The sequence below is a fragment of the Daktulosphaira vitifoliae genome, unplaced genomic scaffold (assembly GCF_025091365.1).
Source record: "Daktulosphaira vitifoliae isolate Bord-2020 unplaced genomic scaffold, ASM2509136v1 Scaffold_1, whole genome shotgun sequence".
Lineage (NCBI taxonomy): Eukaryota > Metazoa > Arthropoda > Insecta > Hemiptera > Phylloxeridae > Daktulosphaira > Daktulosphaira vitifoliae.
The window spans coordinates 25,854,283-25,879,213 of NW_026099572.1; the positions used below are offsets into that span (position 1 = coordinate 25,854,283).

The window sequence follows — 24,931 nt, forward strand, 5'->3', positions numbered from 1 at the left end:
AGTATATTAATTCCTAGATATAAAAATAAACATACTCAGGTTTTATCATCAGCATTAAATTTTAAAGTTATTAAAGTTTAAAATACTGGTCGTAAGTTTTTATCGACTCATTATTTTCTAGTCAGTATAATGGTTAATTACATAAATTTCCATTTAAAAAGCTAATGTAATAAGATTTTAAGGGGATAAGAGAATATAAAGATTTTTTTTTTTTTAAATCATAGAACGTTATTCGTATTAAAAACAATAAATAATATTATATTTTATATATTTGATGATATTGAATGAGCCTTACTTAAACAATCACCTTGTAAATAAATATAAGGTATTTCAATTTCACTGCTAAAGGTAAAATATTTTTTATCTGTTTTGCAAAAAAAAAAACTTTTAAGTTCTTAAATAAAATGAATGGGATTGCACATATAAATACATACAATTTCATAACTATTGATATAAATTAACATAAAATTATATGATATAATCAATATAACTTAAGAGCATTAATATTAAGAGCACAGTCTTAACAATATTACAATTTCATATTTAAAAATAAAATGTACATTTAGAGTTAGTAAAATTATTTTGACTACAATTAAATCAAAATAACTGATCATTATAATGTAATAATAAATTTAAATATAATAATGTAAATTTATTTCTCTAAAATATATATTTTTAATTTATAATAAAAAATTAAACTTTAAACATACAAAAGTACAATTAAAAAATATTATAAACATGAAATTATAATCCAACATAACTGTTGAGCAAATTTAATTAATTAATCAATAATAATAATAATAATAGTTATAGTACAACAGATTATAAAAAACAAACCTGTAATTTCATACATATAAATATACATTTATACTTTATTTATTTTAAATAAAACATGTATATTTAGGGACATTAATTTGATATAATAATTGTTTTAGTATTAAACTTTTTTATTTTTTAAACTTAAAAGCAAATAATAAGTTTGATATGAAATCAAATTGTTATTGTGCCAATAGTATGTGTTTGCTGCTATAAACGCTCCACACAAAATGGATTTTCGTTTGTAGCAAACACTTAAGTACAAATTTGTTATTTTCAAATATTTTTTGATAATTATAATATATAAAAATACATAATAATATAAACTTAATACTGTCAACAATATAAATAAAACGTTTTTGCTTTCAACATTCAACAAATATAAGGACGGTTAAAAATTATTGCTTTAGGTTTAAGGCACTCATTGTTTTAATCAGTACAAAAGTTTTATAGTTGTCTAATTATATTTTAAACACACATATCTATAGTAAATTAAAAAACATAAAAATAATTATAAAAGATATGTAAAGTCTAAAGAAAAAATTTACATACTCGGTAATTTTTCAGATAGTAAGTAAAAATGTGTTTGATGTTGTAAAAATATAAATCAAACTAATGCTTAACTCAAATTTTCAGTTTATAAAAATAAAAAGTTTATATACTGTCTTGTTAAATTTTTAAACTTTTACATTTTCACAAAAAAAAAAAAATTGTTTGATTGATAATTTGTGAATTAAACAATAGTTATTAATATTTTGCACAAGTAGTGAAAATGACAAATAATATTATTTTCTACAAAAATATATATATTTTTTAACTTTATCATTTTCACTTCATGTTCAAATAAATCAACCCCAACACATACTTTTTCACTTTGTCCAAAATTCTTAGACTAGGTTAATGGGCTAATCAATCTCATACATAAAATAATTCTAATACACATATAATAAAAAATTCTCAAAGCCAAGTTAAAATGGACCCAGGTTTGTTATTAGGATCTATTAGTGATTGTACTTCATCTAGAATATCACTGCTAAATTCGTCTCCTAACTAAAATGGAAAAAATGAATACAAAAATATGTATATTAAAATTATAATTATTCAATCAGTAATATGAAAAATTAATACTTACTTGAAGTGATGGAACTAAATCATCTGTAACATCCAGTGAAGCCATCTCTTGGGAATCTACTACAGACATATTTGATGATGGACCTGGATTATCACTCTCTAAAATATGACATTATTCACAGTTAAATTATAATTTTACTATTGAGTCAATATTTATAACTACCAGAAGTGCAATCCATATTATCATCCATATTTGAAGATAAAAAGTCTTCTGGAGTGTGAGGCAATGAGTAATTGTTTCCTAAACCCAAACCACTGTCAGCTGACTCTTGTCTTGAGTGATCAATATTACTGCTGCTACACGATAGGAACGGATCGAGATCATTTGTTGTTTGTCCCGAGCGTAACATCAATTCTTGCTATAAAATTTATTTTTAATTGAATAAATGATAAAAATTAAAAATTAAATTTTTTTTAACGGTTATCATTACCTGACGAATAATTTCTTGTTGGCGAATTTTTAAACGTTCTCGCTCTAATTGTAAGGAGTGTAGTCTGAGCTTTTGTTGGGTGACTTGCAAAGATTGAGATAAGCCAGATGCTCCATTACCATTTAACAACCACGATGCAGATCCCGAAGGTAATACTGCACCTGACGTGGGAGCTCTTTGAAGATGAGCGGCTAAATAATACATTTTTAGACGTAAAATTTTGTTTAAAATCAAAGCCATATATGACGAGGGTCTATAAGATTTAGACGCCCCCCATTCTAAATAGACATATATATTTATTGGTGGCCTACTTAGCTCAGTCAGAAACGCGTCGTACATAGGTACCGAGGTTCGATTCCGTTGCACTGGTCTATGTAGGTTTTCCAGTTCTCTTTAATAGAAACGTGGTTTTTCAAAAAGGACCAGGTTATAGATAAATAAATTTTATGGAACCTCCCCGAAAAAATATTTTGGATACGGGCCTGTTTATAATTAGTATAAATATAAATGACTTACGTATTCTGGGATCAAACCATGATGTGGTTCTAGCTAAGTGATTAATAAAATAAGTTTCACCATCTACAGTGATTGCTTGTTCCCATCCTTCAGGCAATGGACCTAAAGTTACGTTTTTATTTGCACCTAGTAATATATATAAAGTTAGAGAAATATTTAACAACTATGAATAGTATTGAGTCATTCAAAAATAATCAGTAACTAGATCATTACAAAAAATATTTCTAAGAATCAATTAAATGTTAGTTCATTGAATAATACAAAGGGATTTAGTAAATTTTCGATTAAATAAAAAATATTATTGATAATGATTTTTTGAAGGGAAAAAAATTTAAATAACTTACAGCAATAATAAAACTAGAAGAAAAATTGTCTATGAAAAAGAGGTGGTACCTTTTTTGCCTTTCCCAATAACCCACTACTGCAATACACAGCCTTTCATATTGAGTTTTTTATTGTTATTATGTAAAGTTACCTTAGGAACGCATGTATGACTCAATGCTTTAATTAAATTTTATCTAATTTATAAAATTAAAGTTCTGTTATTTTAAAATTTGATGATCTACTACATTATTTAAAAGCTACTAATATTGTACACTAATTTTCCAAGTAGATGAAACATACACGCATCAAATAACTAGACTTGCCCTATTCGTGGTTCACTACTGAACAGGAACTAGAAAATTTAAACTTTTTTTTCTTTAGACCTAAATTTTAACTGAGAAAAATAAAATAAATTACCCTGAAGAGTAGAATGAATATGTGGCGGTGAGTTTGTAGGAGTGCTGGTTGTGTTGGTACTCGATCCGCTATCATTACCAGGACTTAACAATTGCTCTGCGCTACGTTGATGTTGGTTCGCCGTTTGAGCCGCTAAGCTTTTTCTCGGATCTTCCCATTGTGTAGTTCTAGTGAGATGACTGCAAATTAAGAAAATTACAATAATTAATTTATTGAAATATTATTTGAAAATGCTTAAAATATTATAATTTAAAACAGGAAAAAATATAGCTTGGTGTAGCTATACGACTGATAATATTTTTAATAAGAAATATTAAACTACGCTTTTTATTTGATTCAGACATCCCTATCGACATTGATAACCATTATAAATTATTATAAAAATCAATTCTAAATAATCTGTGCTAGTTAAACTCCATACAATGATTATTTATACATAACTGTTAATTGAAACTACTAGATTCGGTTCTCATAGTCTTAAAAGTATGTACATATGTACATACACAACACAAATACAGATAATCAGTTAATATTTTATTTTATAACACATCTTAAGTGTTAATACAAAATAATATTTATTACAAACAATTGTTTATAATATACACTGATTATTATGTATACAAGCAAACTATGACATAATTTATCGTGTAGTTTTCATGGATTAACAAAACCATAATAATAATATACAACGCAGAAAAGAGTTTGTAATCAGGACATTATATTGTTGTTAGCTATTATAGCGATGCCAATTGCAATCGATAATAAGTAATGAGCAACCTTCGACGAGAAACCTTATCTCATCTACTTATTACTGTCGCTGTGTACACATAATAAAAAAATCCTAAAAAATCATAAGAGCTTATCATATAGTTTGTTATTCGAGTAGGCATTTCCTTTGTAGATAATGAAAAAGATATCGATTTTTCTTTTCCTCGCAAGTTTGAATAAAATTTATGATAATATGCAAAGAAATTTACTATGCGATCGACAAAAACTAAAAGAAGGCTCGAGATAAATATTCATAATACCTCCCTGTCTATACACAATTTTCGAGTAAGGTACAGCTCAAATATTGTAAACAAGAGAAATTTTAATTTCATTAGAACAATATTTAGAATGATCAAGACTATAGTCACTAGTCTGTTGTCATCGAAAAAGCATATCACAGCAAACTAGTTTAACCGAAAGCGAGCTACTATTTAAAAGTGCCACCGAAATCGTGCCAATTGCCCATGTGAACATTTACTATAACACACGCCTGACGTTGCGTGACGCGACACCCATTAAATATTTAATAATACTCTAGAAACACGTTTGCCACCATTGCCGTTCGTCGTTGCTTTATGCATTCTTGCTACAAACGACTTGCAGTTATTACTCATTACAATATTATTGTTTATACTGTTTTTATTGGCTATTATAAACATCGTTGCAACGGCAATGTGTGGCCGACCACAGCGGCGGTCAGCACTCACTCAATCGGCCATTAACTTAAAACCGGTCCGGTGCTGATGCTTTTCGATTAATGCAGAAAAACATTTTCCAATGAGCCTGTTATACCTATTGTACCGTTGTAATTATCAAAAATATTTTTCTCTTTTATTACTCTTTGATTATTAACCTTCTATGATATCGAATTATAATGATTAATTGAAAATTATTACAAAAAGTATAACTCATAATATGGCACAGTAGATATTCTGAGAAGTTAGGAGCATGCCGACGGCAATTTCCAAATTTAAAAATCAAGATAATAAACGGGGTGATTATCATAAGCATAGGTATTCTTTTAGCTAAACACGAGTATTTAGCGGCGTATATAATAAAAGAAACATTGAATCATTGTTGCATCATTTCACCTTAAGATAGATCTGAATGTTCAAAAAAACATTAGGATTATACAAAAATGATAAGATTATAAAATACACCTACATACGGTCGTAACATTGCTTTAATGAATTTACAATAAAAATAATAGTAATCAAGATCCAAAGATCAAAATTTGTATCAGGTAGCAGTAATAAAAAAATAATAAACTGTAAAAAGACAAGCCCCTCCTCTTTTGAACTTCTGATCGAATTCAAGTTACAGACTTCTCTTAATCTACTCATGTACTATGAACTTCAGAGAATACGTTTTTAATTGATGTTACATTTAGTTCTATCCAATTAATAATAAATCAATAATTAGCTTCGTCTTTTAATAATTTGTGTTCAATTACATAAATTAATCTATAATTAAATAACTGATTTGTCTCAAAACATGTACCAACGAATACTAAGACCTTTACCTTATAAGGTTTAATTTTTATGATTCATTTGCGTGCAGTTATCGAGTATAACTTTAATTACATATTTCTCTGTTGTTGATAATCAATAATTTATTGTTAGTTTTGAAAATCATATACAACTTAATCATTATAAAATTATGACTTTGCTGACGAAAAAAATACCCAAAGTAAATATTAAAAGCCTTGAGTATACTTAGAAGTAAAATTAAAATTGTTTGTCAATTTTGTTGAAATAAAATGCAAAATGAGCATTTAAATAGTTTAATTGCACACGACTATCATGACAAAAATAATGATAATATCGCCGATATTCCCACGTGTTTCTATTTGAAGGTGTTTACTGTGGCCATTATTGCACGAAAATGATTTACAATTACAACAGGAATAAAAAAGTTATAATAAAATAATCGATAATATTGTGATATTAAAGAGCTTTGTTTTGTAATAAATAACATCTATAGTCAACCTAACTAACATAAGTTTTGCTACAATTGCACATACACACATACACATAATAAAAAATTCAAGCAAGTTGACTATTCACTGTCACTTTTTTTTATATTCAGACTATTACTTCCATGACTCATTTACAACACTAGATACATGTTATTTTATCGAGTAACAACATTTTCCTATTTGGTAGTTATCAGAGTAACTTTTTATAAATTTTGAGGAGTGCCAAAGTAATTTTGTAATAGGACTATATAGTAGCGAAAAATATTTGTCACTTCAGGAATAGAGATAAACTCCCTAATCCTTCAAAAAATATAACCTCGATATCAATACATTTCTAAGATTTCAAGTCAAGTTATAAAAATTTTAAATGGTTGGTGGTTGTGTTTAAAATAACTTATAAAATTTATAAATCTCTATAAAAGTTTAGTTATCACTTTTTACTAAACTAATAAGGAGAATACCAATTTTTAGCAACATTTGAGGCGTCATAACTAACCCACACTAAAATAAATTAAATGTTAATCTAAAAATGATCGGTAAAATAAAACAATTTTTAAAATATTAATTGCATTAGCAACTTACAACAACTGCGACGCTGATACTACGCATCTAAATTATTTATATCCTTTTATATAAGGTTATCAATTAGTTTTAGTAGCTAACTTTTTTTTACATTGGGTAGGTTAAGATCTGTAATGCGATTCACTTAAAAACTAAATTACAGAATTTATAGATACTCAATATAAAACATTACAATAATAATTCAAGCTAAAGTTCAGTGATACATTTTTCTAAAGAAGCCACTATTCTATTTAAATGTTGGGGTTTATTTTTTCATTATGCTTAGCAAAATAATGTAAAAATATTTTTTGATCACGAAAAGTGAAATTAACATGATTATTTACAACTACCATATTGTTGGTCAGAAAACTATTGCGACGTTTGTTTCTACGTGTGTTATCATGAAATACTTCATTAGTGACTTGACATACAACAGGAAAAATGTTTTAAAACAATTAATTAATATTATATAATATAATATATATGATAAACTAAATCAAAACGCATGTTATACTATTGTACTTATACTTTAACTTCTTTTTCTAATTGATGCAAAATTTCAAACTTGACTTGATGTTTTTATTATTTTAAGTCAACAGGTTGAACATTTTAACAGGTTGATTATCAAGTAATTGGAAAGACTGAAAACAAAAACTTGTAAATTATTTACTTTTAAAAATTCTTGTTTTTAATTATTTCCCTTACGTTTAATGTTAGTCTTTCTGAGATTTAAAATAATGTTCTTACAAGTAATACAAAATATGTTGTTTTTAAAAATTAATTTTGATTTTTTTTAATAATGTTATTAAAAACCATAATCAAAAAATATATTTTAAATACGAAAAATATCAGTAAACAAAACAATATTTATCATGGGTATTATCGAAAACAAAACAAAAAACTACCTAGGGTCTGGATTATATGCGCTATAAATTTTGATAACTTATTACAAACACATTATCGTTCAGTTAAAAATTTGTATATAATATAATATATATAATCGTCAATTATCAAACCAATCTGTTTAAAGAAATAAAAATGTTCAAATACAAAACTCACTTACCGTGTAATTAATCAAATTAAAATACCAAACTGATTGAGCAGTATTATCAGTAATATGATAGCGAATATTAAAATGCATTAAAATATAACTTTATACTGATAGTGTTAATCTCAATTACCTAATGTCAATACTTAACAACTCATAAAAAATACTAATTCAAAAATTAATTAATGAAGAACAAAACTGAATCTTGGTAGATAAAACTTTAAAAAAATGTATATGTATAATTTATCATATTATTTGATGGACAAAAATATTTACCATATTAATATTAGCATGATACCCGCGTGTTATACGTGTGTTGTTTACCGTATACGGTCAATGTCCTAATAGAAAAATATAAGTAAGATAACAATTTAAAATATCATTATACACAACGTACACAAAAAAAAAAATTATAATTCGATTAATTCAATAGTAATACGCAGCATCAAATTATAAAATGTCATTTAAAAAGATCAAAAATTGTAAAATAATTAGGATGATACAAACTAACAAACATGGGCTTAATTATTGATTCAAAATTGATGAACAAACAGGTTTATACAAGTTAAATATAAAATTACAATATTTTTTTTGCAACCTGAAAAATGTTTTCTTATTGAAAAATTACACATAAAATGACAAATACAAGGTGATTCTTTTGGTAATAGCTCATTGAAATTCTCTTATTGAATTGAAATTCTCTTAAAATAATAAGTTAGAAAAAATTTTTTTTTTGCTTTTGTTAGTTACATATGTAATTCCTCTAATCTGTTATAAATTTTTTTAATGGTTATTCCATATGTATTATAGGGGTGTCAACTTTATTATTTTTAATGGTAAATATCTATTAAAAGAGCTTATAAAATAGAAAATAATTGGTCGATGACAACTTATGAACTAATACTTTAGATGTTATTAGTATTTTAAAATATAGACTGGATATGAAATGCTCCGAGAAATGAATAATGATAAAAATAGCACAATATAAATGAAAATACAAATGTAACCAACCAAAAATAAAAAAAAATATTCATAATAAAGTTATTGTTTTAAGAGAATTCGAATGACTAGCCTTAAATGAAACATATTGTATGAAATGTATTATGGGGAAAAATAAAATTTTTATATTTATGAAAACGTGATCTTGAAATGGTTATTTTTCAACAATTCATTTAGTTATATTAACATTTAAAGGAATAGGACATCCCGCAGCGAGATTTGACTTCATTTTCACACCTTTTTGAAACTATGCTCTACTTGTTATGTAAAAGCAAGGTACTGTATTACCTTCAAAGTAGCTTTATCATAACGTAAAGGTACTTCATTGATATCCATCGTCCCGAAAAAATGAATTCAAAAAATGTTTATTGGGTTCCATATGAATCTGTGGATGTATTTTTTAAATAGATCCCTATTTGATAAAGTCCTAAAAGAATAATAACTCGGAAGAAATAAGTATAGGTTAACAATACATCATTGTGTATTAAACTAGCACTTAATGTATTCTCGTAGTGATGTATATTCATAATACATACTCTAACCATGTTACATGCCTACTCTGTGTATTAAAATGCTAGCAACTCAATAAATACTAAACCTTAAGTTGTTATTAACCAATAACTTATTTAAAAAAATTGATTTTATTTTTTCTTAATATAGACAAATAATAAAATATATGCTTTTAATGTAGTTCAAAACTGTAAAGTTATTTAAAAATTAAGTAATGTACAATATTTGATGGATTACAATTTTTTAGATTTGTCAAAACACTGTATTGTTAGATTAACATTTTTTTAAATATTATCAATGAAATAAAATGATGCAGGAATTTGAAATTAATTCTTGACTATTGGGATCATTAAATAAAACGTTATGAGATTTTATTAGCTAAAACTATAACGCTAACGATGTCAAAATGTATTCAAACATAACTAGTTCATTATTTAACTCTTTAATGGGTTTTCAAGATAGCACAATGAGGGAACATGGTCACTCATATTTTTCGGTTTTCTATCAAAGATCAATTTATGAATCATTTAGAAATGAGGGTTCTTACCAAGTGTCCTTATTGTCGTTGTAAATGAACTAATATCGGACACTTGATATCATTAATTTATAATTAATATACAATTACCAATAGTTGACACCATAGTCGTCAGCGGGCAATCCAGTAGTGATTAAAACCACATAATTATTAATAATCAACTAAACGTCAATAAAGCAAACAAAAAATATTAAATTTAAACAAACCTTCATTATAAAAATGTATTTCAAGTACAAAAGGGTAATAATAAATAGGCATAACAAGGTAGGTAGGCGGCAATGTACCTTATAGATGTAATTCCTAACTGGTTAAACATTATAAAATGATTACAACTTTATTTGAATTAATAGCAAAAAATATTTGCAGGTGATACGATTGAAATAGGCAGCATACAGTGAATACTTAACAATAAAACCTAAAAAAAGCACAATTAATACCAACTCGACCAATATTGACAATGAGATTTTAGCTAATAGCTATTCAAATCTTAAACACATATGAGACATTTTTTTTTTTTTTTATATAGTCGCAGTGTTTGACCTATTGTTCAAGGGAGTGTTTTCAAACACAAACCTTCCTATCAGCCATTGATCCCACGTTCTATTGTGATGTTGTTATAGAGCCGCTGTCGTTGTACTGCTGCTGCCCACCGACAAAATTTTCGCCATCTTATGTTGTTATATATCAATAAGTGATAATACAATACGTTTTTATGAATTTATCGAACCAAATCGGTTAGTGACACTACTCAACTGGTGTTTTCTGTCATTGGACGCCTTGACCGTCATCTCCCCACTGTCCATCGCTGTTCACGTGATGTTGGTCCGCTAACGGCTACCACACATCCTTCCGCTCATTGTACGTTGGTATAACGGCGGCAGTTATTCTATGAAAAATCTATTATGATTTCCCATCACGGCGCATAGACGTCTTCTCAATAATGAAATGCACGCGCACAGTAATACACCAACCCACCTGTCCTTGTCAATTTTTAACGCCACGTGTCGGCCGGCAGCTTGTTTTCTAAGCTCGATGCACATTTTTTTTTAGAGTGGATAGAAGATCCACTCGGTCGTGCACTTCAGCGATAGCAAGTACTTAGTATCGTTTTGGATTTTATGGAAGGTCTACCTGTGCGGCGGGGGTGTTTCGATTTTCTGAGAATTCGGGTCTCGAAATCTGTTCACGGGTGGTAGCAACGATGGCGGCCGATGGCCTTGATGGATCACTTCCAGAGTCACCAACCTCCTCTCTGCAGCCGCACAGCGGCGGGCAAACAAGTACGTATATTGTGTGTGTGTGTGAACCTGTTCAGGTGGATCTCCCACCCCGTCGCAGTCGTTGTGGCAGTCCGTATCGCCGCGCCCGACGCAACGTTGCCGTCTGATGACTATATGGCAACAAGTGGTTATAATAATATACATGCCCAGCCGTCCGATGTTGCCATTACGGACTTCATACGATCTCATATATGAACCTCGAACACGTCATGTCAACAACCGTCCGATCTAATTGTACATTGTGTGCTGCTGCCGGTTTTTGTCGAGTCTGCAAATAACGAAACCAATGGGGAACAACAACACTACCCGATTTTCGAAAAAAAAAAAAAATTCTTTCTCGACATTGAAGATTATCTGAAAATCGTTTAGCATAGTAAAATATCTATAACACCTCCTAATATACAGTAGATAAAATAGCTGTAATCTGCTATTCTTACAACGTGCAATTAGTACATTTAGTTAATATGTTCGATAAAATATATGATGCGCCAACGCAACGGTTGCGTATAAGATTTTATAAAAAGAGACTTGGAATTTACTCGACAATTAATGACTAACGATGTTCGAGACATGCTAGAAAACGAATCTGGTTGAACGGTTAAACAGGTACGAAGGATATTAATAATTATAACTTCTCATGTGAATAATTATGGTTGATTTTTTCATCCCAGGAAAACATTACACAGCTAAGTTAATAAAGCCACGATGGTAATAAAAAAGTACAGTAATAATGCACAGGTATCTGCAGAAATGATTTCCAGGTACCCGGGATTTGGGGTAAAGTCCTCGCGCACCGCAAAGATAATCATTACACTTCAGTGAAGAACACCCAGCCTAAAGATTTAATAACAAAAAACTTTTATAACATACAAAATGTGTTGAAATACCATTTAATACAATGAAGTATTATTTTAATCGTATCTTTTAAATTCGATGATCATACGAAAAAAAAAATACATTTATAAATTTTTACTGGAATAATCGAAAACGCTATTTAAAATGCATAAAATACTTATTTGACCCATTTGGAAGCATAAAAACTTCTTCTGAAATTATCGTATGTAAACAATAACCACGAAACACTTACAAAAACATTCAGTCAAAAGACGGGAAATTATTTTTAAATGTGAATAGAATAAACTCAAAACGTTTTCTAACAAATGTTTAGCTTTGGAATAATTAATAATAATAATATTCATACACACATTTTCAGGTTCCGTTAATGGCACCAGACAATAGCAATAATTCGTAGGTTATGAATTATTGTTATTATTATTATTAATTCATTGACCAGTTCATAATCAAATGTCTTCAACTCATTACAGTACTTAATAGGAAACGTTTGATATATACATATATATATACGTGTCTTTGACTTTTAACACGCATTTAATTGTGTTCAAAATACAAATAACATTGAGCCGAGTTTTCTTGTTCTTTTAATAATAAATGGTAAAAACTTTTTCACGGGCACATTTTGCTTAACCGATACACATGTTTATTTTATTAACAATATTAATTACATTTATTGTTATTTATGGGATTGCAATCTCTTGTATTAATACTGTAAATAAGCGTCAGTTTCTTTTATTTTTTTCTGGCATCTTCTTTGCCGCCGGTTGTGCAACGCCCATAACCTATACATGATTTTACGACGCAGTTACACATATATTATTTCTCTATAGACTCCAACCCGTTGACAATTTCTCTTGTGCTCAGATTTAATTGTTTTCTCATACACCGAGCGATCGTCCGTACGATTAAAAGTTACGAGTCACGGACATGGATTTTTACCACAGAGACTTCTACTTGTTTGTATTGGGTACGTTTTAAAAATAATGATTCGAAAATGAGATAATTTGGCGAATTATCAATAGATACAATTGTGGACTAAAAATGAACGGAGTGACAATGATTTTTAAAAACACTTAAATTAAAAATAACTTTATGAACTTTTGTAAATTAAAGCTGTCTATTACACGCCAATCCCTGTGGTTGACCAAACGATAAAAATTTAGAACGACTTGTAATTTACAATGGCTCGCGGTATTGCAGTAACGAGTGTAGTATAATAATAATGTGTTTCTCACAGTGAGTAAAATTACCCAACTATAAACAAAAAATGGAAATTTACCGAAACCGCTTAGAAGTACGTTCGTTGTTATTAATAACTTTATTACTTATTCAGGATTTTTATTATTTTTTTGCAAATATAAAAAAACGATAGCACTCGAACACGATTTACACGAGTATTCATCGAAGGTTGCAAATATACCGCCGATGTTGCCATTTCATAAAATTACGAAACATAATACTGCAGTTATATCTATGTAATAGTCAATACGCATAATTTTTTATCAGGACCTTAACGAACGTTAACGCACACCACAAATTACAACGAAAATTTAACACTTAAAACACCAAAGAAAGTTTCACTGAAACGTAAATGTTTTCAACTAGTTTTGATAGCTGAAAACGTTTTCTGCAAATGATATTGTAAACGTGACTTTGGTCGATTTTTATTTTATCTGAGGAAATAGATTGAACACGAGAACGTTTCAAACTTGTGGGATAAGACGCAGAACGTTTGTGTGCTTACTACATACTACTCCGACAGTGATTAATTATTCTGTACGTACTGGTTTAGGATAACCTAAGAATGCTAAGTAAATAATTAGCTCGATTTAATATATAATTATTACGCGGTGATTTTGATATTCAATAGTAAAATAGAAAAATGTCCGCAGAGAAAAACAAGTTATCGTATCAACTTTTATTTGATATTATCGATTAAACCTCATTAATTTTACCCAAATGCATACAAACGGCGTAAGTTTTTAGTTTGACTTTTGAATTAAGGTATAAATACATACTTAACACGACTTGTTTGAGAATGAAATCCATAACAACAGTTATCGATTTTTCAAGTTATAGTTACTATAACTTTTTAAGTTCTACATTAACATTACAATAAAACTCGTAATTCGATAATGATAAAATAAACCGAAACTAGTGTTAATAAAAACAAACTTTGTAATCACAACAAATGACGGCTTAATTGATTCCCACTAGTTTTTTTTTTTAAATAAATATAATTGACACACGATGACCTACAATAATTGCTAAAGACTTATCTCGATTCTCGACTAACAAGTACATGTATTAATCAAGCTGGTTATTCATAAATTGACGTTAATAAAATCAGATTTTATTAACAATCTACTGGGTCAGATAGAATTAAAAAAAAAAAATCTACACTTATTTGTTATACCACATTTGCTTGCTGTTTGTTTACAAACTGCCATCGCTACTCGATTATCAGAGAGAGAAACCAGATTTTTTATTTATTCGGGCTCATCACCCTCGTTTCCATTTTCCATTCAAGAATAATAACGGACTTGTTATTATTCTTGAATATTGATTTTGTACAAACAAACCATCGACACGGCTGTTCTCAACGTACGCAATCGGTTAAACGGATTGCCCTTTAATGCAACACGAGTGTGTTCCATTACGAGGAAAATCCAAGTTACGGTCTTGACCTTGTCCCGCACATAATTTTCACCGTGTTGTGTTTCCTTTCTCTCGTTTTCGTTTCCACAGTTACCGCCAGTTACGCAACCGCATCCGATGTGCTTTTTTTGCCTCTCCCTCTAAGTCGCTACTCGACTTAAATATGTGAACACTGCCCTGTTCGAAAACGACTGAGAAAGGTGTTCACGCCACTAAAACTCGTTAAGGAATTAATCCTTGAAAAAGTTGCGCTTTCCGTGGACAAACACACGAAAAATAAGCATAATAAAGACAATATTGATAAATATGATTGTTTTCAAAAAAAGTCGATTGTAGGTTTTTCGAAATTTCTACGGAGTCATTGTTTCATCGGTAAAAAATCCGTGAACGAGCGCACACACACACTAAGACTACACTACATGGCAAAGTCATCACCGATAGAGATTACGTTGATGCAACTAAAGTTCAAATTCCATAGACAATAATACCAAAGTCTCGAATAAAAAATAATCCGTCGAAACAATAATCGTTTTTTTTTTCGTTTATAAATAAATTTAATATAAGCGTGTGCGCGGTGTTTGTAAGTATATATAAAAGCTGGAATAGTTGCCAAAGTTTCACGGGACATATATAATTTTAACGGTCGCATACAAATACACAGCGCGAAGAGACTATTTTTAAAAAACGCCCAAACGCCGACGCCTTCATCTCACACACACACACTGAAACCATGCAAGTGTAGCGCGCAGGAAACGATGGCAGAAGAATCTTAACATCCACAAGTTAAATTGCTAGTATAGCAAATTAATGCTAACAATTCTATGGGGACACGCGGCATTTTATTAATGCGTCCATTCAAAATACACACGAAATGTCACACCCGATACAACACTAAGTTGTGAATACGTCAACCGTAATTATATATTTATACGTATACTTTTTTTTTTTTTTAGGCGAGGCGGAGAAAAGTCGACGGCGGCATGAGCGGTTTGCCAAGACGCCTAAGGGCTCCGTATCAGTCTGTCGTGGCCTCAATCACACCCCGTCGCTGCTTTCTTTTCTTCTACGCTGACAACGCCGTCGGTTTTTTTTATTCTTTGTATAAAAACGACGGTACGCATATTTACACACACATTATTTGCTTCCTTGTAAAATATTCCTAGCAAAAGTCATCACGACAAATGCACACTCGCACGCACGACGTGGCAGTTTTAAATTACATCATCAAAAGATGTTCATTTATCTTTTTTCTAATTTCAAATATTAAAATTATATTAACGGCTATTTAAAGATGAGTAATCAAATAAAACGCATTTAACACGACACTATAAAATCCTTTTAAAGTGGTCGAATACGAATAAAACAACGCTTTATGAGTTTGGGCACAGTTTTCTATTTAAATCCAAAGCGAGTGTTAGTAACGTCTCATGCAACTGGAAATCTGGCATAACATAACGGTCAACATCTCTGAATGTTTACAAAAAAAGAAAATATCACATCGAGTAAATCACTCGACGGGTTTCTCATTGGACGCAATAAAAACGTCTATAATTGCCACTGGATTAAAACCATCACGGGACATAACACACGAACGTTTTAACGCTCATATTAATTGAACTTGACACGACTATATTTCAATAAAACTCGATGCTGTTACATAGTGTATCACATAGAGCAGTTAATCCTAATTAAATTCAAACACGTGATAAAATATTCATATTACATAAATAGTATACCAGAAAAATTAGATTTGAAAAGTGTGTTGACCCTGACCTTTTTCTGATTAGTGTCGATGTTAAGGTTACACTGATAAATTTTAATATTTTACAATAAAAATCTTATAATAATTTACAATCGGCCAGTATCGCTTTTTTACGTTCAATTTTGGCTCGTTGCATAGTTTTTTTAGTAAATATTTACGTACTTTTTTGACTGGAGTTGTATTTATGGTGTGCAATTAATATGGATTACAATTTTATCATGTTAATCATTCAATATGCGTTACATAACTCCCAATTATATGTAATGAGATATTACGGCCATTTAAGCTTTAATAATTTGCAATAGAGTCAGAAAAAGTATTAAAACGCATTAATAAAGAATAGATTAATACAATAAATTTAACGTCTATTACAATAATCATTAGGGTGTTAAATAATTATTCAAACGTATAGAATTCGTTACATTTCAAGTGTAACTATATACAATGAATAAATAATCACTAAATAAATCTTGGCTCCTAAACTTAACGTTACACTACAGATCATTATTGTTTTTAATTTATAAGTTTTTCCACTTGTCTCTTAATTTACATTTACATACTAAACGGTTTTAAGTTATAACGAATGTTATAAGAAAACATATTACGTTTCATTAGGAAAATTTGTGACAGTTATAGAAACTATAGTACGTTATTAGTACAAGTTCTTTCTAAACTTATTCTCAGTACAGTACTTTGATGAAATTACAGTTGAAATCTATTTAAGAATTACGCCATGTATAAAAAATTGTATTCAATAATGGTATTTATTACGTCACAATAATAAAATAAAATAATTATTTGTGGTGTCTATAGAAAATTCAACAGAATTATTTTCTAATGTAACAAGATAATAATAAAAAAAAACACTATATTTTGTAAATATGCTGCTGAATATTACAATGGCATCTGATGTTACAAGTCATTTACTTTGATAAAAATTTTAAATGTTTTTTAAAATCGTTACATTTGAGCAATTTTGCTATTATTTGACACGAGCCCATGATAAATGTGTTTTGTTTAAATACATAGATTAATTTTATCAACAGTTACTTTTGAATACAAACGATATCTAACCAAACATTTGGATCATTGATAATAGAAAAGTTCAATTTTAGGCTTTATCGATGCCTAAAAAATTGAAGCGATTGCATCGTGAACTACTCCAGTTCCACTTTGAACTCCTCCGGTTTAGAGAAGGCAGTATGTTTATAAGATTACACATTAAGTAAGTGTTCAGTAAGTAAGGAAAGGGGTTTCTATTGTTCTCGTTGCTTATTACAGTTGACCCATTTCCTTATATACTGAGCATCCTCTACATTTAATGATAATTAATTACACTGAACAACGACTTCTTTATCATTTAATTTCGCATATTTCACTAAGTAATTTATTAATTTTGCGCACAATAAAATGAAAAATGTTTTAAATAGACATTTTGAAAACTATTTTAATACTGTGACTGGCAAAAATACATTTACGACATATTTTTTTTCTTCGATAGGATCACTTTAAAAAAAAACATATACATGCATTCTCAATGGAATTATGCGATAAGTGATTCATGTGAAAAAATAATTTGCTTAGGTTTGATTTTACTTACTGTATAATAATATAATATTTGTGTGCAGGGTCGAATTAAGCTATCCAAAGATACCAAATAATGTTTTAAAAACCCCGTAACTTAAATAATTAATTTCTTGAAGGTTTTATGTGCATAGGACTGCGTAAAATTGCAAATGCAACCGTCAAGAATTTGTGTGTTAGATATTTTTTTAATGGAGATTTTCTGAACTCCTTTTTGCCAAATATTTTTCAAACAAAACACATAACTTATACTTAAAAGAGTATTTGAATCATTATAATTCTCGGAGTGATAAAATTGTATACAATGGATAGTGTCCCTGTGATTTACAAGTTTATTATTAGATTTGAAAAGGGACATAGGTAATTTATTCCCTTTATTCAAGTCTTCTGTTTTTTAATGTTTGAAATTAGTTAATTACGCTTATTTTATAAAAAACTTTGACAGAAAAGGCCTCAATGTCTATTTTTATCAAAAAATCAAATCTGTTTTGAATATATCTCGTAGAAAAAAAAAACGGGACTATGTAAAATCATCGTTTTTATAGTTACTCGTTTATATTGAGATGAATTATTACTGTTCATAATTACATGTGTTCGTGATAAGGTTTATTCAGTACAATATAACACTTTGCACGGGCACTGATTAAACACAACTAGAATACACACACTCGTTTTGTATAAATACTAAATAAAATACAAAGAACATTATTTATTATTTACAAAACGGCCAAGCAAAAAACCAACAGCCTAGACTTGTATTAAAAATAATCTGTTAAACTGAAAGTCTATGGAGTCATAGACTGTTAAATGTTTTGTAAGGTTAAAAAAAGATATATAGGAGCCCAATTAATCTGTTAATGCTAATACACGTCATTCACATGCTGAACTCTTACGACTTTCAATGGAAATCATGACTAACACTCCTGTTATACTTTAAAATCATCACTGTACGACCGTTTAAAAAACACGGGTCCGCGCATCTGCAGGGTAATTAATTATTTATATTTTTAGTAGTCTTATTTATTTATACAAGAACGCTGGAATTTTATGATTAATTCCATTATTGCGTTGAATTAAAATAAAACAAGATCAGAGATGTTTTACTTCCCCTCTTATTTTCCATCAACACTACTATGGTCGTTATTACATTAACACGCAAAACAGATAGTCTGGCACGTTTAAATATAGACCGACCGAACGAATGGCGGCGACGAAAGCGTCTGAACGACGGGATAGCCAAAACCAGTAGATAGGGGGAATCGTGGTGGGGAGGGTCGTATACTTGTATGGCGCAAGAGAAGCGATAGATAGTGGAGTTAAGAAAAAAGACTCACTTCAAGAAATAAATCTGTCCCTCCGGTGTCCGCGCTTGTTCCCACCCCTGAGGCAACGGTCCCAACTCGTCAATTGCACTGGACACATCGTAACTGTGTTGCTTGACATGTTGCTGTTGCTTTTGCTGCAAGCCGACGGCGTAAGTTTGTTGTAGCGAAGCAGGCGAGCTGTGCGCTCGCGAGTGCAACGGTGCTGTGGTTGTAATGCACGCACCGGCGGCTGTGGTGCCAAAGGCCGAGTCACCAGAGTTTTCCCGACTGTGCGATATCGAAGAGATGGACGGCGACTTGGAACCTGTGGATGGCGGGTTAAAAAACGACTTTGGAAGCTGCCGCATCCTCAGCGGTAGCTGAAGTGGTTTCTGACCATTGGGTTTGAGCACCGTGTCAAACAACGCTTGCAAGTCTGTCTCCGAGTCCTGATCCACCCGAACGACCAAGTTATTATTATTGTTGGCCGCTACTGATGCGACTGGACTACCCGGTTCCATTTTAATGATGGGTTGCTGCTGTTCTTGTAAACTCGACATGTTTTATTTTAACGTGCCTCGTGTCAATAATAGGCACTCATCAAGAAACCACGTAAATCAAAACAGGTGCGCGGACGGATTAAGGAAATTAAGGTGATATATTTATTAGGAGTACGGTTTACTAACGTCACACATTACCGAACGGGCCCGGTAGAACCGAACACATACGCGTTCACTCCTAAACTGGCTTAGTACTGGCGCAACTAGTATCAGTATTACTAAGCTACACGCACGCACCGCATGCAAACGTCCTCAACAACGGTGGGGACTTAACACTGAATGACATGGTAGCTGTTTGGTCACTCAGTGTAACCACATACCGATACAGTACGAGGTTCTTTAACAGTGACCAATACGGTGGTTTTTGGACGCACTGCCACGTGATACCGTTTTAAAAAACTATATGATGTGACTCGTTTCTATCCCCACCGCATAGGTGTATAATTATTAAAATATGAAGGCTATGAAAGGTCATTCATTAACAACCGAGTTCTTAAAGTCTCACGACTCGTTTGTTAAATGTTCAAATTACGTCATAACGACCAGCCCCCTTATACTGGTTAAGTACTTACTCCAAGATTCACGCGGTACTATCAGAAGTCTGAAATTATTTTTGAATGTCCCGCTATGATCAGTCAACTTTAAAGTGACTAACACGTGACCTTAACGTGCCAACTTCCTGTTCATTTTCAACACCCAGAAACGTACAAAACAATTTACTTAATTTCTAAGGAAAAACGATTTTATTAAGACGGCTTTAAAAATAATACATTTCGATCACAGATTATTGGTATAAACGCAGTGAACATAATAACATAACTATAAGACTAGACAAGTTAATAATACAATTTTAACTTAATAATTTTTTCAGTTTCATCCTATTCAAGGAGGAAATGATTGTGTTTAAAAATAGTTATAGTAAATTTAAACCCGAATAGCTTTATTATATAGAATTTATAAATAAAGCAAAGTACTAAATTTGACATGTACTTTATAAATAAGTGTGCAATCAAATGTGTTGCATAATTTTATTAAATGTTCAAAATTTAAAATAAAAGATGCGCAATCCAAAAGTTTTTTGTTTAAAAAAAGTATTTTGATAGATAACCTGATAAAACTAAATTAACAACTCGTTATTACCCATATTTGTTTAATATTAAGTTTTATAAAAAAAATTTAATTTAAGTATCATAGTAATGTAAAATTAACAAATGTATATATACATATATGTATGTATTTTAACTACCAAATGGGAATAACGACATCTAGGTAAATCATTTAAAATAGGGAAATAGGTTTTACTTAGATGATGTTATCAATTATTATAATTTTTAAATATCATTCAACTTTCTTGTCTTGTAATTTACAATTTTAAATATATTATAATAAATGTTTACACAAGCATTATTACTTTTGAATTGATGCAATTTCAGTACAAGTTGTACTATATTATATGAATATTGCGTATTACATATTATTCATGTTTGAGCTTATTAGCATTCGTCATATTCCGCGAAATCAAAAAAAAAAAACAATTTTATAGTTCCAAAAAGTATTTGTCATATATATGTCTTAATTGCTAAACGTGTACAAATAAACTTATTGATTACGGATTAATGAATATATCTTGTGAATATGGACATTTATTTTTATCATAAGTAATTGTCCGAAAGACATAGAATATAATTTTAAAATAGAAATTCGATTCACAATTCCGATTTGTGAACAAGAATCACAACAACTTTTCAAATGTTAAGTGTCAAATGAAATCTTATTCATATTTTACGTTCCATTAAGCAATAATATGGTTGCTTAACATTTCAACATATATAGTTAATGATTTGTTTTCAATTTCAACAGGTTTCCATTATTATAGAAGTAAATTATTTACAGCTTCGAATTCGAAGTATACCTAACATAATTAAACAGCAGTTCATAGAAAACTTTATTCTATATTGTAATAAAATTTATTTAAATATTTTTTCCAAGTTTTTTATGATAAACGTAGAACATTTTAAATTGAAGAAAAATATCAACTCTACAACTTGAAAACTAATGAAGATTATTTAGATAAGAAATTATTACGATCACAGATGATTAAAAACATTTATGTCATTAGAAAATATTAACCAGGTAAATTCAAAACGATGAAGCGCCTTATCAATAGTTATTATCATGCAAAATACATTATTAAATTGACAAATTTTTTTTAGTTATGTTTTCAAAATATAATAAATCTACTAAATATTCTCATACTCTAAATAGTTAGTAAATAAATTTACTCCTTATATTTTAATAATACAGGCAACCAAACGAAGAACTCGAACTATGGATTGCTTGATGTCAACTTAAAAGATATTTTATGAAATTTTTCTTTTTTAAGAAATCATTTCGTATTCTACGTAAAGGATACTCTAAAAACATACAAAAGAACAAAGATAATGTATTAAAACATGTCTTTACGGTTCCATGGCAATAATTTGTTTAATTTAACCAATGTAAATTTATTAAAAAATTTATAAATGAATAGTACAAAATATTAATCAATAGATTTCAAATAAAATAAAAACTTACACCATAAAAATTCTATACACACGTGCATTAACATGACCGGATTACTGAGCCGATGGGCAACATTAACTTTTGCTATACTTATTCCTGCGTATGCTTCTTATAAAATTATTTTAAATTCAACCTATCAGTCTGACGAGTGCGAAAGATTACTTGTATTTTGGATCGTTTTTGGGATATTCAAATCAACCGAATGGATTACTGACCAGTAAATAAATACATATAAATAAGTTGTCTTAACAGTTACAGGCACATCCATAATGAGGAAACCTTAATAGTTTTCAAAAAAAAAAAGGAGTAACTAGTAATGTTTTATGGATGTAAATAAAATATAAAAAACAATTAAAACTTTTTTTTATACACCTATAATTTTTAAATATAACGCCTAATTAAATCACACTAAAAAAACTTCTAATTATTTGAAAAGTGTTATTAATTTAATCAATTAATTAGATATGTTTGGTGGTTTCCTTTTTACGAAGAAATGAAGTTTATCGCATTAATTTGGATTTATTACTTTGCCGGTGCACAACATCTATACAATCATTTTTTTGATCCTATTTTCAAAGACAACTATAATGTACTTAAACAAGCCATGGAATCAACCAATGAAGCTTTCAAGGAAATACAATAAAACATAACCAACTCAAGTCTATGACATAATTATGAAATAAATAAATATTGAAAAACCTCAATTAAACACTATAATTACAATTATATGCATATGCCAAAATTAAATTTGTAACAAAAAATTATACTACAAAATTTGCATTTATTATTCTAGTCTTAATCTTAAATTGTAGTACCAACGCGAATATTGTTTAATACAAGCTAGGAACTGCTTCCTTTTAAAAATTAAAAAACGAGCAATGTGAATGAGTTAATTTTTATGAGGAACATGAACAATTTTTTTTTTATTGAAATCTAGTGAATCTAGTTACACAGAATAATCGGTTTATCATAAATTACTCGCAAAACAAATACAAAAAGGAAAATCATAGTTGCATAAATTTCTTGATTTATCAACTGTATATTACTTTTTAAAATCATTCCTTATGACTTATAGAGATGTCAATTTTATTTTTTCAAATAGTAATTTACATAGTTAACTAGCTTATTTGATAGATAATGATGTAATTAAGAAAATGACTGGTCAGCAACTTTTGGACTGTTATTTCAGAAGTAATTAACAATATAATGTATTGACTGGAGATGAGGAGTGGGTGCTGCTGCTTTTATCACTTGTCATTTCCTGATCATACTATTCCTACCACCTTGATATAAAATTGACAATTACTTTCGAAATACTAGTCCAAAATTTGTTATGGACCAGTCATTTTTTTTTAAATTTTTTTCCGATATTGTATTTTAATTGCCAGTAATCGAGTGATTTATGATAAACCAATAATTCTGTATATATGTATTATTTCTTTATTGTGTTATCAACACTTTATAATTATAATATACTACTGTGATATTAATAATTTTAATTATATTAAATAAATAATTACATTAATAAAGTAATATCTTAAAGACATAGGCTAACAGGCGCAATATTGTAGGCTCAGAGGGGCTTAGTCATTCTAATTCTATCCCAACCACCTCTCCAAAAATACTATGCAAATTATGTGTCAATTTATATAAAAACAATTTTAAAGAGGGGAGACATTATTTTTAGATACTTCAAACATTTTGTTCTAATTTTATCCTTTACATAGAATGTTTAAAATATAGCATATACTTTAATATTAAATTATGGTTATAATATTAATATAATAATTATAGCATGTTCTTCTTATTTATTTTTTTTAACAAAACGATTCCTTTTTTAAAAGGCAATCTTATAGGAGCACTTTTTTAGAGGAACTGGATTTGGAATGAGTTTCGTTTAAAATGCAATTTTTCAAATTCTAAATATTTCTAATTTAATACTATTAAGTAAACCTAAAATTAATGTAAAATTATCATAGTAACAACAATATTTAAGGTCAAACAGGGACCTCAACATTTTTAAAGAATGAATAGGGTGAAGAGTGAATTTTATGTTAGTTCTTTAAAATATTTATTAAATATATAGAAAATAACTATTTCATAAATTAGTATTTTACATATTAGCAGGGGTGCAACTACTATGGATGCTAAGGAGCGCTTCAGCATCCACAGACTAGTATATTTCCCAAAGTTATACAGCCATCTATATTAATGTGGTGAATTGAGGGCATGGGAGCGAGCTCCCCATAGTTTTGTAATCCTTACACAATTTTAGCTATCTCTGGATTTTTGCTAATTTCACCAATCTATATAAGTAAAATAAACGAAGAAA

At 29.3% G+C, this 24,931-nt stretch overlaps 1 protein-coding gene across 1 annotated transcript; it reads right to left on the minus strand.

Annotated features, from left to right (window-relative positions):
- Positions 1 to 1,623: 1,623 nt before the first annotated feature.
- LOC126897736 (transcriptional coactivator YAP1-A) lies at positions 1,624 to 20,241 on the minus strand. The gene is made up of 7 exons (XM_050671574.1): positions 19,508 to 20,241; positions 3,636 to 3,814; positions 2,895 to 3,020; positions 2,379 to 2,569; positions 2,111 to 2,306; positions 1,949 to 2,046; positions 1,624 to 1,866 (listed from the first exon to the last, which is right to left on the minus strand). Exons 1-7 carry the CDS (start codon positions 20,035 to 20,037, stop codon positions 1,774 to 1,776), a joined length of 1,413 nt encoding a protein of 470 aa, XP_050527531.1. The 5' UTR covers positions 20,038 to 20,241; the 3' UTR covers positions 1,624 to 1,773.
- Positions 20,242 to 24,931: the final 4,690 nt, after the last annotated feature.